The following is a 15,658-nucleotide window of genomic DNA, read 5'->3' as shown; positions in this document are numbered from 1 at the left end:
TCAGCTTGTTTATTCCCTCGTTAAATCCCCTTAAACAGGGTCCCAGCCCTACCGGTCCACCTCAGAGCAGATGGGGTGAAACCAGGACAGAGTCCTGAGTCCTGAGTCCTCGGATTAAACTGAATTTAAAGAGGAGGATCTGGTTTCAACCATGAACTCCAAGGTCACCTACAAAAAGGCTGGGACAAATTCAAGGTCATTTACCACAGAACCTCTAATATCTCAGCCTGTTCTACTACTTACCATCTCATTATTTTGAAAAATATGACTGTATCCCAACGTTAATACCTCATGTGTCATAAGTCTGACTTTTATCTCCTTCTTTGATTTTTAATTGGTGACTATCTCAAAGTTTTAGTTTCATATTTTCAGTGGCAATTTAGCTTTAAACGGTCTTCTACAGTCAGTGAGAGTTGAGTTTTACTTTCACTTTCAGCTTTTCTGTTCTTTACCCTTGTTAAACTGTTGCTGCTGTTTCTCGCTGGTTTTCCACCAATCAGGAGGCAGGAGAAGAAGCGGTTTTTACCGCTTTGGTAGCTATGGACAATGACGACTGCAGCGTGAAGGAGAACGGTGACTGTGAGGCGGCTCGGCTAAACAATGACATCAGCATTAGCTCTGGCATAAGCCCCGCCCCTGGACTGAGGAAAAAGCAGCTGCTGTGGCAAAGCGCCGTCAGAAACATTATTGACCAGCACAACCTGTACTCGCTCAAGCTCGCCGGCGGGCTCGAGAGGGGGAGGCACCGCATCACGGTCACCGACGCCTACATAGCTGAAATCAACAGGTACCTGCAGTGATGTCACCTGTCCTGACCTCTTGAACAGATCCTCAGCCTCGGCTCGCTTCAGAAGCTCTAAATTATAAACTAAACCTCTTTACCCCCTTTTTTTTTTCTCACAGGCAGATTCGTAACAAAGCATCCCGGGGTGCGTTCTGGCAGAAACGACGCTCATCTGCTGCTCGCGTCCATCCAACAACGCCAAAAATCTCAGTGCCAATCGGTATAAAACAAGACTCTCTCACTGACGCTGACTTCTTCGTGTCCCGGGGGGCAACAGTGCGAGGCGTCGTCATTCCCACGCTGCAGCACACGTTCAAGTAAACATCCGCAAACAGACACAAATATGTCAGTGGTTCCCTTCCCTAACATTGAAGGTGACAAGCTACGAGATTTAATGGCTTATATATATATATATATATATATATATATATATATATATAGTGAATATTCTGAGATCAACGTCATGTCAGAGTTTGAGATCAAAGTCAGAATTATCAGATCAAAGTCAGAATTCTGAGATCAGAGTCAGAGTTCTTGGATCAAAGTCATATTATGTGATCAAAGTCAGGATTATGGGATCAAAGTCAGGATTTAAAAATTAAAGTCATTCTGAGATCAAAGTCAGAATTCTGAGATCAAAGTCAGGATTTTGAGATCAAAGTCAGAATTTTGAGATCAAAGTCAGAATTTTGAGATCAAAGTCAGGATTTTGAGATCAAAGTCAGAATTTTGAGATCAAAGTCAGAACTTTGAGATCAAGGTCAGTATTCTGATATCAAAGTCAGGATTTTGAGATAAAAGTCAGAATGATGAGATCAAAGTCAGAATTTTGAGATCACAGTCAGAACTCTTAGATTAAAGTCAGAATTCTGAGATCAAAGTCAGGATTTTGAGATCAAAGTCAGAACTCTGATATTAAAGTCAGAATTCTGAGATCAAAGTCAGGATTTTGAGATCAAAGTCAGAACTCTGAGATCAAAGTCAGGATTTTGAGATTAAAGTCAGAATTCTAAGATCACAGTTAGGATTCTGAGATCAAAGTCAGAATGAGGAGATCAAAGTCAGAATTTTGAGATCAAGTCAGAATGCTGACTTTAATATCCTGTGATTTTCCAGTGCATGACTGATTTCCAGCTGTGTCTCCTCTTCTGCGTGTCTCTCCCTATCTTCTGTCTTGTTTCCTGTGCTGTCCCTCTCCTGTTTCCTCCTACTAAAGCCCCCTCAGAAATTAATGGTTCCAGAACCATGGATTTCTAATGAACCATCTTTTTGGGCTCAGGTCTCCAGACCTGGAGAGGGTCTATCAGCAGTTTTCGTCTGGTCAGAGAAGAATGTCGCTCATCGTCACCAACGTCATAGACATCCTGACACGGCTGCTCATCCTGATGCTGACGTGGCCGTCCGGGTGGTGGGGCGTGGCCTGTGATTGGCTGGCTGGCCTTTCTGTCATCCTGTGGGCGGGGATCTGCATGCTGGCCTTGACAAGGAGGGATGTGATGTCATCTCCACAGTGGCTAAGGTATGTTGGGAAATGTTGTCAAAATGAGGCTGTACTGTCCCTAGATACCTGTAGGGTATACTGACCATATGGACTGAAAATCAAACTTCAGTACTTGTAAGCTATGTGGTTTAATTCTGAATATTTAAACCTAGCTTTTAAAATCTGAATATTTACATCTCGACATTTACATCTGAATATTTAAATCTGGATATTTTAATCTAAATATGTGAATCTGGATCTTTAAACCTGAACATGTTCTCTCTGTTTTACCTCTCTCTCTCTCTCTCTCTGTCTCTCTCTCTCTGTCTCTCTCTCTCTCCTAGGTACCTGTCCGTGGTCAGCTGGTTCTCTCAGACCATTCAGGTGTTGGTGGGTGTGTTCAGCTGGTCGGAGAATGATCACTCCTGGTACGTCTTCTTCTGCCTGTTCTCCACCCACACCTTGCTGCCCCTTCCCCTCCTCTGGTCCATCATCGCCGGGGCAACCACCTCCATCCTGCACCTGCTGCTGGACGTCTGCTGTCACTATGGCAACCAAGCCTTCATCACTAAGGTCAGTTTAATGTCACTGTCACCCCTGCCTCCATCAGGACCTGTCCAGTGTCATGGTTAGGGCACAGGGCAGTGTCTTCCCTGTCTTACCTGATCAGGTGTTGTCAATAGTATTGATCTAGACTCAAATCATTAGCGTATTGATGATCAGTATTAATAAGAGTCAAAGATCCCTGTCCCTGTCTCCCCTGTCTCACCTGTCCAGGTGTTGTCAATAGTATTCATCGAGACTCAAATCATTAGCGTATTGATGATCAGTATTAATAAGAGTCAAAGATCCCTGTCCCTGTCTTACCTGTCCAGGTGTTGTCCAAAGCCCTGCTGTACCTGGCCATGAACACAGCCGGTCTCTTCATCCACTACCTGTCAGATCGAACTCAGAGGCAGTCCTTCCTAGAGACGCGGCGCTGCATTGAGGGGCGAGTGAGGCTGGAGAGAGAGAACCACAGACAGGTGCGCAGACAACCTTATAGGGCTGTGAAACACCTGAGTCCAGGTGTGCTGATGATGTCACTGTGCTGTCCAGGAGCGTCTGGTCATGTCCATCCTGCCTCGGTTCCTGGTTCTGGAGATGACAGCTGACATGGCGTCCATGGAAGACTACCTTCTGCCCCAGCAGTTTCACAAGATCTATGTCCACCACTACAAAGATGTCAGGTAAGAAAACACCTGAGTTAATGTGTAAAGACCTGAGTTAATATGTGTGAACACCTGAGTAAATGTGTGAACACCTGAGTTAATGTGTGAACACCTGAGTTAATGTGTGAACACCTGAGTTAATGTGTAAACACCTGAGTTAATGTGTGAACACCTGAGTTAATGTGTGAACACCTGAGTTAATATGTGAACACCTGAGTTAATGCGTGAACACCTGTATTTATTTGTAAACACCTTAGTTAATGTGGAACCACCTGAGTAAATTTGTAAACACCTGAGCTAATGTGTGAACACCTGAGTTAATGTGTGAACACCTGAGTTAATGTGTGAACACCTGAGTTAATGCGTGAACACCTGAGTTAATGTGTGAACACCTGAGTTAATGTGTGAACACCTGAGTTAATGTGTAAACACCTGAGTTATTGCGTGAACACCTGAGTTAATGTGTAAACACCTGAGTTAATATGTGAACACCTGAGTTAATGTGTAAACACTTGACATAATGTGTAAACACCTGAGTTAATGTGTTAACACCTGAGTTAATGTGTAAACACCTAAGTAAATGTGGAAAAAACACCTGAGTTAATGTGTGAACACCTGAGTTAATATGTGAACACCTGAGTTAATGTGTAAACACCTGAGTTAATGTGTAAACACCTGAGTTAATGTGTAAACACCTGTGTTTATTTGTAAACACCTGAGTTAATGGGCAAACACCTGAGTAAATTTGGTAAACACCTGAAGGCAGATAGCATCAGAGCACTCATTATAGGGTATGGAATTCCATTTAAAAAAGTAAACAATTTGAACATTAGATAATGATTTAAAAGAATCAAAATCTAAATGCGATATAACATCCGTCTTTTTTTTTTTTCAGTATCCTGTTTGCTGATATCATTGGCTTCACATCCCTGTCTTTGGTCCTGTCAGCACAAGAACTCGTTAAAACTCTTAACGAGCTGTTTGCACGCTTCGATCGGCTGGCTGAGGTGATATCTCCATGGTTACCACATCAGTTTGATTTACACATTGTTGTGTTTGTTATAATGAAAGCCTGTTTGTGTTTGTGTAGGAGCATCAGTGTCTGCGTATAAAGATCCTTGGGGACTGTTACTACTGCGTGTCTGGTGTCCCAGAGCCTCAGAGAGGCCATGCTCGCTGCTGCGTGGAGATGGGCCTCAGCATGATCAACACTATACGGTAAGGACAGAAAGAAACACATAAAACCAACCCATAATAATCCTGATCTCAAGAGTAGAGATTTTTTTTACAGGATTTTTTATTCTGTTCTGATAAACAATCTTTATTTTTCAAATTCAATCTCAGGATTGTGACTTTGATCTGATAATTCTGACTTTGATCTGATAATTCTGACTATGATCTGATAATTCTGACTTTGATCTGATAATTCTGACTTTGATCTGATAATTCTGACTTTGATCTGATAATTCTGACTATGATCAGATCATTCTGACTTTGATCTGATCATTCTGACTTTGATCTGATAATTCTGACTTTGATCTGATCATTCTGACTTTGATCTGATAATTCTGACTTTGATCTGATAATTCTGACTTTGATCTGATCATTCTGACTATGATCTGATCATTCTGACTTTGATCTGATAATTCTGACTTTGATCTGATCATTCTGACTTTGATCTGATCATTCTGACTTTGATCTGATCATTCTGACTATGATCTGATCATTCTGACTTTGATCTGATAATTCTGACTTTGATCTGATCATTCTGACTTTGATCTGATCATTCTGACTTTGATCTGATAATTCTGACTTTGATCTGATAATTCTGACTTTGATCTGATCATTCTGACTTTGATCTGATAATTCTGACTTTGATCTGATAATTCTGACTTTAATCTGATAATTCTGACTTTGATCTGAGAATTCTAAATTTGATCTAATAATTCTGATCTAATAATTCTGACTTTGATCACAGAATATTGATGTTTATCTCAACAAGTTTTATTCCCCAAATCTGAGAAAACAACCCATCATAAAAATATTTGCTTTCTTTCTGCTCTAGAGTAAAACACAACAATCAGGTGTTTTTTGTAGTAATGGAGCAGCCATTGTTCGTGTCTGCGGTTTCTGCTGCAGGTATGTGCGCCGCGAGATTCAGCAGGAGGTGGACATGAGGATCGGTGTTCATTCTGGTTCGGTGCTGTGTGGCGTCCTGGGTCTGCAGAAATGGCAGTTTGACATTTGGAGCTGGGACGTCGACATCGCCAACAGTCTGGAGGCAGCAGGAGTGCCAGGGTCAGAAACATGCTTTTAATTCACTTCCCCCCAACCCCCCCCCAAAAAAAACAAAAAACGGTGTTGACTTTACATCAGAAGGCCTCCCAGCTTTTACGAGTCCCTGCCTCTCCAGAAGATATGGTTGATAAAGGAAAAGCCCTAACTTTATGACTGTTTTCTTTTAATTGATGTGAAAAATAAGGCATTTAATAGAAATATCTACCGATGAGCTTCAAAACATCCTGGAGTTTCCAGAGTCTCCTCCCAGTCCTACCCACTTTTACAAAAGTTAACTCTGGCGTAGTATTGGCGACAATGGGGAGAAAAAGCCCAAGATATTACTAGTTTCACCAACAATTAATCCTCTGTCTTCGATAATTTCACTCTTTATTGCTTATAAAACATTCCATCCTCTGTCTGTGATCAATTCATTTTTTGAAGCTCATAAAACATTCAATCTTCTGTCTTTGATGAATTCATTCTTAAAAGCTCATAAAACATTCCATCCTCTGTCCTGGATAATTTCACCCTTTATTGCTTATGAAACATTCCATACTCTGTCTTTGATGATATTGGTCTTTATAGCTTATAAAAAATTCCATCCTTGTCTTTGATGATTTCACTCTTTATAGCTTATAAAACATTCCATCCTTGTCTTTGATTATTTCACTCTTTATAGCGTATGAAACATTCCATCCTTGTCTTAGATGAATTTACTCTTTATAGCTTATAAAACATTCTATCCTCTGTCTTTGATGATTTCGGTCTTTTAGCTTATGAAACATTCCATCCTTGTCTTTGATGATTTCACTCTTTATAGCTTATAAAACATTCCATCCTTGTCTTTGATTATTTCACTCTTTATAGCGTATGAAACATTCCATCCTTGTCTTAGATGAATTTACTCTTTATAGCTTATAAAACATTCTATCCTCTGTCTTTGATGATTTCGGTCTTTTAGCTTATGAAACATTCCATCCTTGTCTTTGATGATTTCACTCTTTATGAATATAAAACATTCCATCCTTGCCTTTGATGATTTCACTCTTTATGAATATAAAACATTCCATCCTTGCCTTTGATGATTTCACTCTTTATGAATATAAAACATTCCATCCTTGTCTTAGATGAATTTACTCTTTATAGCTTATAAAACATTCCATCCTTGTCTTTGATTATTTCACTCTTTATAGCGTATGAAACATTCCATCCTTGTCTTAGATGAATTTACTCTTTATAGCTTATAAAACATTCTATCCTCTGTCTTTGATGATTTCGGTCTTTATAGCTCATAAAACATTCAATCCTCTGTCTTTGATGATTTCATTCTTAAAAGCTCATAAAACATTCTATCCTTGCCTTTGATGATTTCACTCTTTATGAATATAAAACATTCCATCCTTGCCTTTGATGATTTCACTCTTTATGAATATGAAACATTCCATCCTTGCCTTTGATGATTTCACTCTTTATGAATATAAAACATTCTTTCCTTGCCTTTGATGATTTCACTCTTTATGAATATAAAACATTCCATCCTTGCCTTTGATGATTTCACTCTTTATGAATATAAAACATTCCATCCTTGCCTTTGATGATTTCACTCTTTATGAATATAAAACATTCCATCCTTGTCTTAGATGAATTTACTCTTTATAGCTTATAAAACATTCTATCCTCTGTCTTTGATGATTTCGGTCTTTTAGCTTATGAAACATTCCATCCTTGTCTTTGATGATTTCACTCTTTATAGCTTATAAAACATTCCATCCTTGCCTTTGATGATTTCACTCTTTATAGCTCATAAAACATTCAATCCTCTGTCTTTGATGATTTCATTCTTAAAAGCTCATAAAACATTCTATCCTTGCCTTTGATGATTTCACTCTTTATGAATATAAAACATTCCATCCTTGCCTTTGATGATTTCACTCTTTATGAATATGAAACATTCCATCCTTGCCTTTGATGATTTCACTCTTTATGAATATAAAACATTCTATTCTTGCCTTTGATGATTTCACTCTTTATGAATATAAAACATTCCATCCTTGCCTTTGATGATTTCACTCTTTATGAATATAAAACATTCCATCCTTGCCTTTGATGATTTCACTCTTTATGAATATAAAACATTCTTTCCTTGCCTTTGATGATTTCACTCTTTATAGCTCATAAAACATTCCATCCTTGTCTTTGATGATTTCACTCTTTATAGCTTATAAAACATTCTATCCTCTGTCTTTGATGATTTCGGTCTTTTAGCTTATGAAACATTCCATCCTTGTCTTTGATGATTTCACTCTTTATAGCTTATAAAACATTCCATCCTTGCCTTTGATGATTTCACTCTTTATAGCTCATAAAACATTCAATCCTCTGTCTTTGATGATTTCATTCTTAAAAGCTCATAAAACATTCTATCCTTGCCTTTGATGATTTCACTCTTTATGAATATAAAACATTCCATCCTTGCCTTTGATGTTTCACTCTTTATGAATATAAAACATTCCATCCTTGCCTTTGATGATTTCACTCTTTATGAATATAAAACATTCTTTCCTTGCCTTTGATGATTTCACTCTTTATAGCTCATAAAACATTCCATCCTTGTCTTAGATGAATTTACTCTGTATAGCTTATAAAACATTCTATCCTCTGTCTTTGATGATTTCGGTCTTTTAGCTTATGAAACATTCCATCCTTGTCTTTGATGATTTCACTCTTTATAGCTTATAAAACATTCCATCCTTGTCTTAGATAATTTCACTCTTAAAACCCTATCAAACATTCCATCCTTGCCTTTGACAGTTGACGTCTTTCTTGCTCTGACGGCGTTTGTAAACCTCATTCTTGTGTCTTGTTTCAGGAGGATCCACATCTCTCGGGCGACTCTAGACTGTCTTGGCGGGATCTATGAGACAGAGGCGGGGAACGGCCAAGACCGAAATGAGTTTCTACGGAAACACAATATCGACACGTACCTGATTCGTCCTGCCACAAAAGAGGAGGCGGAGCCACCCAGAGCGAGACGGCCGAGTTATGATGAGATGACGACGTGGAGCGCCGAGCTGCCGTTTGGAGACATCCTGGGGATGAACTTTGTGAGGACAGAAGAACAACCCCAGCGTTCATACGGCGCATCTCTGTTTTAAACTCTGACCTTTTATGTCCCTTTGGTTCCCCGTAGATCCTCGCCACCTTCACTAACGGCTCCCTGACCCAGCTGCCCAATCAGATCTCAGTGCAGCGCTCCGGTTCCAGGGAGGTGAACAAGAGGATCTGTCAGGCCATCGAGGTCCGCAGCAGCGAGCGGATGAGGAAGGAGCACATCACCACCTTCACCCAGGTGTTCAAGGACTCCCAGATGGAGGGAAAGGTGATGGCTTCACTTCCTGTTAGGGCGGGGTTATGCTCAGGTGTGCTGAGTGGTCACCTGACCCATAATTCTCCTCTCTTTTTGGCTCAGTACTCCCAGATGAGAGACGAACTCTTCAAGTCCAACATGGTTTGTTCCTTCATCCTGCTGCTGCTGCTGATGGCTGTGCAGGCGCTGATCCCCGCCCCCAGGTCCATGTCCATTTACCTGTCCATTTACCTGTCTGTACGGTGGCCCTGAAGGTCAAATGGAAATACTTAGCTCAAAATTATGTTTAAAAAAAAAGTCAAACAATGTTAGAATGTTTAATGAACATCAGAAATATTTCAGTTAAAGTCAAACCCTTTTAAAAGGTGTAATAATGTTTTATTTAACATCATAAACATTTCATAGAAATGAAAAACATTCCAGGAAACGTCAAAGAAATACGTGCTACAGAAACCTTAATACTTCTAAATATGGTGAAATCTTTCAGTAAATGTTTTTCTCAGTCATTAAATATTTGTACAGTGGGCCTTCAGGGCCACCGTAGTAAAGCCGGTTTCTTCAAATCTCCGTCGTGTTGCTCAGGTTGCTGCTGATGGTTGCTCAGTTCATCGTCTGCATCAGCGTCTACTTCCTGCTCCTGCTGCTGACTCTGGGGGAGGAGTTTAAGCGTTGCCCCGCCCCTCTACAGTCTCTCTGCTGCTGGATTCACGAGACCAAGTCGGCCCGCACGCTGCTCACGCTCACCGCCATCGCCATCAACTTTGGAGTCGCCTCCTCCGACATCGTGAGTGTCCCACGCCGGTTCATGTTCAGGAAAATGTGACGGCAACTTTTGGTCAACGTCTCCGCAAAATTGTCCTGAAAACGGCAACTATCACAGAGAACAAACGCTCTGGCAACAAAGCTGGAAAAGGACAACTGGTTACAAGAAAGAACACATTCAAGCTCAACTGGTCAGCCACCAGATTGGCCATTTTACAGCTGCATCAAAAAATTAGCTCAAAAGTTCCCCCGGTGCAGTTAGCTTAAAAGCTAAACAACAGTCAGTGAGATTGCTCGTCTTCTGGACGAGTTTTGCAAAAAAAAGAAAAAAAGTTGAGCAACAGCTTTTGCATTGCAGTTCACTAGAGAGCAAAACTTTAACTGTTGTGTTGCCTTTCTTTTCATTTGTTCTCCCTTTCCTTCATTCCTTTCCTTGTTTCTCTTCCTTCTGTCCCTTTTTCCCATTTTTCCTTGTTTCCTTTCCTTCCTTTCTTACCTTGTTTCCTTTTCCTCCTTCATTCCTTTCTAACTGTCCTTTTTTCCTTTCAAATTGAATTTCCTTCCTTTCTTCCTTTCCTTGTTTCCTTCCTTCTTTCTTTCCTTGTTTACTTCCTTTCCTTGCTTCCTTACTTTCGTTTCCTTGTTTCCTTTCCTGTGCCCCTGTTCAACAGGTCGGTAATCACTAAAGTTCATTCCTTCCTTTCCAGCTGTGGTGTGATTCGTCAGAGTCTCACATCAACAGCAGTGACTTTGTGTTGGCTCCGCCCCCCTCCACCTGGCCGGACATCAACATCTGCACACATCCAGAGGTGAGAGACCGGATACTAGACTCTGAGACCAGAAACCAGACACTGAGACCAGAAGCCAGACTCTGAGACCAGAAACCAGACTCTGAGACCAGAAACCAGACTCTGAGAGTACCTTAATCTCAGTCCTGATGAGTGTCCTAGAAAAGCGCTATATAAGTCTGATGAATTATTATCATCATTATTAAAGATTAACCATAATCTCATCACTTCCTGTCTCTGTGACCAGTACATGGTGCTGAGTGGGGTTGTTGCCATGGTAACCTGCGCGGTGTTCCTCAGGCTGAGTTGTGTGTTGAAGCTCGCTGTTCTCCTGCTGGCCGCCGCCCTCTACACCTACCTGATAGAGACGCACAGGTGACCCCAGTGACACACACCTGTAAGGGTTTTAGCATCCATCCATCATCCATCCATCCATCATCCATCCATCCATCCATCATCCATTATCCATCCATCCATCATCCATCCATTATCCATCCATCCATCTATCCATCCATCATCCATCCATCCATCCATCATCCATCCATCATTCATCCATCCATCCATCATCCATCCATCATTCATCCATCCATCCATCCATCCATCATCCATCCATCATTCATCCATCCATCCATCCATCCATCCATAATTCCATCCATCATTCATCCATCCATCATCCATCATTCCATCCATCATTCATCCATCCATCATCCATCCATCCATCCATCATCCATCCATCCATCCATCATCCATCCATCATTCATCCATCCATCCATCATCCATCCATCATTCATCCATCCATCCATCCATCCATCATCCATCCATCATTCATCCATCCATCCATCCATCCATCCATAATTCCATCCATCATTCATCCATCCATCATCCATCATTCCATCCATCATTCATCCATCCATCATCCATCCATCCATCCATCATCCATCCATCCATCCATCCATCATCCATCCATCATTCATCCATCCATCCATCATCCATCCATCCATCCATCATCCATCCATCATTCATCCATCCATCCATCATCCATCCATCCATCCATCCATCCATCATCTATCATCCATCCATCCATCATCCATCCATCCATCCATCCATCATCATCCATCATCCATCAATCTATCAGTCATCCATCCTTCATCCATCCATCCATCCATTATCCAACATCATCCATCCATCATCCATCATCCATCATCATCAATCCATCCATCCATCCATCAGCCATCCATCCATCCATCAGCCATTCATCCATCCATCATGCATCCATCCATCCATCCATTCATCCATCCATCCATCATCCGTCATTCATCCATCCATCCATCCATCGTTCATCCATCCATCCATCATCCATTATCCATCCATCCATCATCCATCCATTATCCATCCATCCATCTATCATCCATCCATCCATTCATACATCATCCATTGAACCATCATCCATCCATCATCATCCATCCATCTATCCATCCATCATCCATCCATCCATCCATCATCTATCCATCCATCCATCCATCATCTATCATCCATACATCCATCATCCATCCATCCATCCATCATCTATCATCCATCATCCATCCATCATCCATCCATCATCATCCATCAATCTATCAGTCATCCATCCATCATCCATCCATTCATCCATCCATCAATCCATCCATCATTCATCCATCCATCATCCATCCATCCATCATCCATCCATCATCCATCCATCATTCATCCATCCATCCATCATCCATCCATCCATCATCCAACATCCATCCATCCATCATCCATCATCCACCATCATCAATCCATCCATCCATCTATCATCAGCCATCCATCCATCCATCAGCCATCCATCCATCCATTATCCATTCATCATCATCCATCATCCATCAATCTATCAGTCATCCATCCATCCATCCATCAATCTATCAGTCATCCATCCATCCATCCATCCATCCATCATTCATCCATCCATCCATCCAACATCCATCCATCCATCATCCATCATCATCAATCCATCCATCCATCCATCCATCAGCCATCCATCCATCCATCAGCCATCCATCCATCCATCATGCATCCATCCATCCATCCATTCATCCATCCATCCATCCATCATCCATTATTCATCCATACATCATCCATCATTCATCCATCCATCCATCGTTCATCCATCCATCCATCATCCAACATCCATCATCCATCCATACATCATCCATCCATTATCCATCCATCCATCCATCATCCATCCATCCATCATCCATTGAACCATCATCCATCCATCATCATCCATCCATCTATCCATCCATCATCCATCCATCCATCCATCCATCATCATCCATCTATTCATCCATCATCCAACATCCATCCATCCATCATCCATCCATCCATCCATCCATCCATCCATCATCCAGCCATACATCATCCATCCATCCATCATTTATCCATCCATCATCCATCCGTCCATCCATCCATCCATTCATCCATCAGCCATCCATCCATCCATTATCCATCCATCATCATCCGTCATCCATCAATCTATCAGTCATCCATCCATCCATCCATCCATCCATCAATCTATCAGTCATCCATCCATCCATCATCCATCCATCATTCATCCATCCATCTATCCAACATCCATCCATCCATCATCCATCATCATCAATCCATCCATCCATCCATCAGCCATCCATCGAACCATCATCCATCCATCATCATCCATCCATCTATTCATCCATCATCCAACATCCATCCATCCATCATCCATCCATCCATCCATCCATCCATCATCCAGCCATCCATCATCCATCCATCCATCATTTATCCATCCATCATCCATCCGTCCATCCATCCATCCATTCATCCATCAGCCATCCATCCATCCATTATCCATCCATCATCATCCGTCATCCATCAATCTATCAGTCATCAATCCATCCATCCATCCATCCATCAATCTATCAGTCATCCATTATTCATCCATCCATCATCCGTCATTCATCCATCCATCCATCGTTCATCCATCCATCCATCATCCAACATCCATCATCCATCCATACATCATCCATCCATTATCCATCCATCCATCTATCATCCATCCATCCATCCATCCATCATCCATTGAACCATCATCCATCCATCATCATCCATCCATCTATCCATCCATCATCCATCCATCCATCCATCCATCATCATCCATCTATTCATCCATCATCCAACATCCATCCATCCATCATCCATCCATCCATCCATCATCCAGCCATCCATCATCCATCCATCATCCATCCATCCATCATTTATCCATCCATCATCCATCCGTCCATCCATCCATCCATCCATCCATCGTCCATCCATCTTTTCTTCCATCCATCCCTCCATCCATCTTTCCATCCATCCATCCATCCATCCATCATCCATCCATCCATCCATCCATCCATCCATCATCCATCCATCGTCCATCCATCATCCATCCATCCATCATTTATCCATCCATCATCCATCCGTCCATCCATCCATCCATCCATCATCCATCCATCCATCATCCATCCATCTATTCATCCATCCATCCATCCATCCATCATCCATCCATCCATCCATCCATCCATCCATCCATCCATCATCCATCCATCGTCCATCCCTCTATTCATCCATCCATCCCTCCATCCATCTTTCCATCCAATAACAAACATCAAACATCCATCCATTCATTCCCCAATGTCCAGTGCTGAAATCAGACGTCCTGGTCCAGGGGTTTTTGGGTCTGGCAGTGGCGTCCTAGAGTTTAATGTATAAGGTTAAAGGTTAAAGGTTTAGGGTTGAAGGTTAAAGTTTAAAGGTTGAAGGTTAAAGGTTATAGGTTAAAGGTTGAAGGTTGAAGGTTATCTTTGTGATCTACGTTAGAGGTAATTTACTCTGCAGTTAGCAGTGAAACAAACTTCCATCAGGCCACCAGAGAACAGCTGACAGGCTGAGTCTGGGTCCAGATGGCGGTGGCGTTGACTGGTCCTCTCACGGATGTTTCTTGTCCTCACTGTGTCTTTCAGGTCTCATCACCTGTGCAGGAATGGCGTCTGTGTGGTCCTCATGGTCATGTTCATGGTCGTCCTCCTCTACAACAGCAGACAGGTGAGCTTACCTGAGGTCTAATGGTCTCTATGAGAGCCCAGGAAAGGTCCTTTTGTTATCACGTTCTTCTTCGTTGGTAGCTGGAGGCGACGGCTCGTCTAGACTTCCTGTGGCGCCTGCAGGCGAGGAAGGAGGTGGAGGACATGAAGGAGCTGAGGGAGCACAACGAGTGTCTGCTGCTCAACATCCTCCCTGCCCACGTGGCTCAGCACTTCCTGGAGAGAGACCGTAATGACGAGGTAATGCACCTGGATCCTCAGGTGTTCCTGTTTGTTCACAGGTGTTGACTGTGTCTGTGCTTTCAGGAGCTCTACTCTCAGTCCTACGATCGAGTGGGCGTCCTCTTCGCCTCCCTGCCCGGGTTCTCCGACTTCTTTGAGCAGAAGGAGTTGGTTCATCAGCGCATCGAGTGTCTCCGCCTCCTCAACCACATCATCAGCGATTTTGACGAGGTCAGCCCCGGCCTTGATGATGCACAAACTAAATCCTATCTTTAAACCCAGAAAAGGAGAGTTCTAGAACAGTTCAGCATACATAATCTCAGATATACCTACCATCCTTCCCTCATGGTCACTGTCATTGGTTGGCAACTTTTGGACAGGTGGAACCCTGGCTCCTCACCAGGTCCACTCACTTTTACTACAGTGGACAACTATGGCCTACAGGCAAGAATGGAACAACAACCTCCAACATCCCCAGCTTCACCAAAATTCCAACCTCTGCCTTTGATCATGTCATCTTTTGGACTGTAACACATTCCATCCTTGCCTTTAAAGGTGATGTCATCTTTAAGAGGCTATAAAACATTCCATTCTTGCCTTTGAAAGATGATTTTAAAACCTTATAAAACATTCTGTCCTTGCCTTT

At 42.0% G+C, this 15,658-nt stretch overlaps 1 protein-coding gene across 1 annotated transcript in view; it reads left to right on the top strand.

Moving 5' to 3' along the window:
* Positions 1-15,658, top strand: part of LOC121506508 (adenylate cyclase type 8-like) — a 35,382-nt gene that overhangs the window by 7,698 nt on the left and 12,026 nt on the right. Inside the window, exons 2-19 of the mRNA XM_041782352.1 lie at positions 501-787; positions 904-1,101; positions 2,064-2,303; positions 2,609-2,837; positions 3,140-3,289; positions 3,363-3,493; positions 4,371-4,482; positions 4,566-4,693; positions 5,615-5,773; positions 8,625-8,859; positions 8,946-9,134; positions 9,225-9,325; positions 9,705-9,906; positions 10,592-10,693; positions 10,920-11,047; positions 14,710-14,791; positions 14,872-15,030; positions 15,097-15,243. Coding sequence (XP_041638286.1) covers positions 540-787; positions 904-1,101; positions 2,064-2,303; positions 2,609-2,837; positions 3,140-3,289; positions 3,363-3,493; positions 4,371-4,482; positions 4,566-4,693; positions 5,615-5,773; positions 8,625-8,859; positions 8,946-9,134; positions 9,225-9,325; positions 9,705-9,906; positions 10,592-10,693; positions 10,920-11,047; positions 14,710-14,791; positions 14,872-15,030; positions 15,097-15,243 — 2,940 coding nt within the window. The 5' untranslated portion in view covers positions 501-539. The remainder of the gene's footprint in view (positions 1-500; positions 788-903; positions 1,102-2,063; positions 2,304-2,608; positions 2,838-3,139; positions 3,290-3,362; positions 3,494-4,370; positions 4,483-4,565; positions 4,694-5,614; positions 5,774-8,624; positions 8,860-8,945; positions 9,135-9,224; positions 9,326-9,704; positions 9,907-10,591; positions 10,694-10,919; positions 11,048-14,709; positions 14,792-14,871; positions 15,031-15,096; positions 15,244-15,658) is intronic.

The sequence above is a fragment of the Cheilinus undulatus genome, linkage group 24 (assembly GCF_018320785.1).
Source record: "Cheilinus undulatus linkage group 24, ASM1832078v1, whole genome shotgun sequence".
Lineage (NCBI taxonomy): Eukaryota > Metazoa > Chordata > Actinopteri > Labriformes > Labridae > Cheilinus > Cheilinus undulatus.
Note: the sequence above shows the minus strand (reverse complement) of the source record. Positions and strands in the feature narration are given on the sequence as shown.